We start from the raw sequence: 3,937 nt of genomic DNA on the forward strand, positions 1-3,937 counted from the left end.
TGGTGGTGTTGGGTCGACGGTTGGACTCGATGATCTTAGAGGTCTTTTCCAACCTTAATGATTCTATGATTAATTTTCTGCTCAAACACAAGGTGAAAAACCTCGATTTTCAACAATCCAATCTTTCGTTGCCTACAAAAAAACCCTGAAGTTTTCAGCCTTGACAGAGTAGCAGTCAGTGTTATATCTACTTCCTTGTGATTATCCTTGCTACTTAGTATTTCCTGCGATCTAGTGTTCATTCTGCAGCACTGAAGGACAACTGAAGGGACACGTTCAAGAAATAATGCGGGTATCACCCTACCAGTGAAGGGCATCTGAAATCCTTCAAAAACACTTGGTGCAAAGCAACGTAGACAGGAGATAGACACTGGAAGGTCATTCCAATACTGCTACAAATTTTCTTTATTTGGACACTGATAAAAAAACCTTGCAAACCTTGTGATAACAGTTTGTATCTGGTATTGCATCAAGCAGTAGCAACACACGTGATCAGGCAGAGGTGCCCCAGCTACCCACACGCTGACGACTCCTACATTAAAACTGCCAGATCTCAGAAACAAACAACTAGTACGTCCACCTTGCTGCAGAAGTCATTTGCTTTCCAAATTTGTCACACAGCTGATGCATACACAGCCATGACTGTTTCACAGCACCCTTCCAAAACACAGTGATATGTCGGCCAGTGTTAAAGGTTTTCATCTGCTGAAAATAATTCCATGACATTAAACAAAGCCAGTTCTCACCAAACAGTGTTTCTCAGCCGAGGACAATCAGTAGATATACCATCCTGTGCAAATCCCATGTATTTTTTGAGTTAACTGAAACGCAGCTATGCTGAGTAGCTGCCGTACATGGACAACCCCATCCAATTTAGTACTAAAACTCTTAGTTGCTTAACTAGGAGTACTGAAGTTGCTCTCTGTGCGTCAGATTTTTGAACCATGAATATTAGATCCAGCTCCCTACAGGATGTGAAATGGGGCAATGGTCAATTTATGCATCCTGATCAAACTTAATTCTAAGGCAGGTACCCACACGTACAGTAGTATCAGAACTGAAGTATTTCTGCCCACTCATTGAGGCAGAATTTTAAGCAGCTAAGATGCCACAAGAAAGAAGAAAAAAACCCCACCAAACAAAATATCCCCACCTAATGGAATTAAGGCAACGAAAAGGTATGTTCAGAACTGTTACTCCATATTTTAGTCCTGAAAATATATCCAAATAAACAAATGAATTGGGAGGTAACCTCCATGTCTATATGCCCATTTAGAGAACCCATTTCATCAGTATATGAGGCCTGAAAACAAGGCCTACCACACTGAGAGCTGCCATATTTCTTCCTAAATAACTGACAATCCTAAATCACAAAAATAACATCATAAGCCTTTCCTAACATTTAGTGATGTTCTTTAATTTTCAGCATGTTAAAATGTTTTGATCGCAATTGTCAATTACCACTTAGTATTTCAATTACTGACATTAATTAAATACTTCTCATGCTTTCATATTTATGTAGATGAACCGTCAAATCTGTCTCAACGGTATCAGAGATATTTCCTTAAAATATCCTGAATGAAAAAAAAAAAGAACTAAGTTTAACAGATGCTTTTATTTTTATAAAATTACTTTTTAAAAGCTTATAAAATACACTACCTTGAAGCTTACGTACTGCAGGTGATTGGAATGCCTCTTTATTATTTGCTTGATTAGTTCAGGATGCGTAGCCCTCAAGTAAGACGTAGCTGGTTGATTCAGTTCAAACTCAAAACACCTCCAGAGATCAGGCATATGAAACACTTGGTTCCAGCTTCGGCAGACCTGCGATGCATGAGCACGATCCAGAAGGGGCAAGTACTGAAACACCTGCAGGATAATGTCTTGAAGCAGGTTCGCCCAGTCAGGACTCCGCACAGCTGTGGTTCTCTCATCTATAACCTTGTGCCTCTTGGATTCTCTCTCAGTTGTCTCTTCAGATGAACTGCTGTTGGCCTCATTAGTTCTCCTTCCTCGTTTCATTCTATAAGAATAATTAAAAAAAAAATCAACTATTTTGTAAATGTAACAGAGCTGAAAAGAACAATATTAATAGAAAACTGTGGAGGTTAAAAAGCCTGTTTTCTGTAACCATGCTTTTGCAGGTTCTCCCTACCCTTCCATGAAGGGCAAAAACCCCAAGTAAAAATGAGTTTGAAGTAGTAGTCTAAAAATAACATTACCATCTAAACAGGTATCTTTAATATTACTTCTTTAATCATTAACAGTGCCAATCCATTTCTAAGTGTCACTCTCAGTGTTTCACTTTTGTGTTTGAGAACACTTTGAACCTAACTGTTTTACTGTTTTGTTGATTATCACTTGACTTTCCTACCAATGGAAAGATATTCTTCTGAACAATTCTGTGAACGCTGACATTCATATTGCTGCCCCAGTCCTATCTACCAGAAACAACATTTGAAACTGTGAAAGACAAGAGGCGGGCAAGAAAGTAAATAATGAGTGTATGCATGTTTGCAGGCATTGCATCTTGCAGATGTTGTATCTGGCCAATTCATTTCTATTCCCAGACAGGAAGAACCTTATTTCCTTTTTATTTGTTTAAAAAAAGGTTACTTCAATATGCATCTGTTTTAAATCAGTATCCTTAAAAACATATTTCATCAAGAACATTGGTGTGCTTTCGTTTTTCCAACTAACTAGTAAACAGGGATTATGAAAGATTTCCAGTAACAATCTAGAAGTTGCAAACAGCAAAAAAAGTTTACAGAAGAGTCAGCAAACTTTCTTCAAAATCATATTAAATTCAGCAAGTCTGAGGCAAAAGGCTATCTCATTCTCAGTAGCACATACTTCTTCCATAGTGGTCTCACTTACACAAGTTCTACCTTTTATTACAATATTAAAGAGGAAAAAAACCCCACCACTACATACATCTGAAATAAATCTAGCATTGGGTTTTGATCAAAGTGTGTTCTTTTGTACATGCCAGCTTACAAGTGAACTTAGCATCCAATAATTTATTTTTAAAAGCCTCAATGCGATGCACATCATGTCCTAAAGGACTATGAATGAGGCCTCACACTAAACTACAACACACTCAACTATAGTCTCTAAAAAGCTAAGAGAATCCAGGGGTGGCGTGGGCTTGATATACATAAACATCCCCCGCCCCTGTGATTTCTATAAGATAAGCATGGACTTCATACATAGTGAAATCATTCTGGTTTAACATTCAAGTACAATTACACATATAAGATTATCATATGCCCAGTCCATTTTGGATCTGGACAATTAACTTTCCCTGCTATGTACTGCAACTGAGTAAAAGTTTAGAAGTCTTTTATAAAAACAAAGTGTAATACGCTAGATATACAAGTAAAAAATTATACTGTTTATCATCCAATTCTTCATAGACTTTTTTCAAAGCCTGCATCTCCTTACCGATCTTTAAAACACTTTAATCCTACGTGCTCACATGACAAAAGCAAGCTATCACTTAAGGTCTGAAGTTATTCATAAAATAATGTAAACAAACCTGAACATACTGTCATGAAAGACTGATGAACAGAATTTGTCTCTCGATTTTTTTTCAACTTCATGTTTTAATCCCAGTAGCACTTGGGGGCAATCATAAGATGAAAACACTACTGGGCAAAAATCTCTACTTATTTCCTGAGAACTATGTGCTGTGATTCATAGCTCATGACTAAGAGACTGCAAAACATGACTCTTGTGCTGAAACAAGCTTTCCACCCGAGAGAGTTCTGTTGCTGAGCCACTAACTTCACCGGTACAGAAGAAAAGCAAGAAAACTGAATAGTGACTTAGAACCACCTGCAACTAACAAAAAGATGAAGGAACTGGATTTTGCAACCGTAAAAACTGAATAATTAAACTTAAAACTAATCAAGAATTAGATTTGCAAATCCACTGC

General features: G+C 37.4%; 1 protein-coding gene across 1 annotated transcript in view; it reads right to left on the minus strand.

The window, feature by feature from the left end:
* FBXL3 (F-box and leucine rich repeat protein 3) overlaps window positions 1-2,022 on the minus strand; it is a 15,703-nt gene extending 13,681 nt beyond the window's left edge. Inside the window, exon 1 of the mRNA XM_009281729.1 lies at window positions 1,660-2,022. Within this exon, the coding sequence (XP_009280004.1) occupies window positions 1,660-2,022 (363 nt within the window). The remainder of the gene's footprint in view (window positions 1-1,659) is intronic.
* Window positions 2,023-3,937: the final 1,915 nt, after the last annotated feature.

This window comes from Aptenodytes forsteri, unplaced genomic scaffold (genome assembly GCF_000699145.1).
Source record: "Aptenodytes forsteri isolate BGI_AS27 unplaced genomic scaffold, ASM69914v1 Scaffold51, whole genome shotgun sequence".
Classification (NCBI taxonomy): domain Eukaryota; kingdom Metazoa; phylum Chordata; class Aves; order Sphenisciformes; family Spheniscidae; genus Aptenodytes; species Aptenodytes forsteri.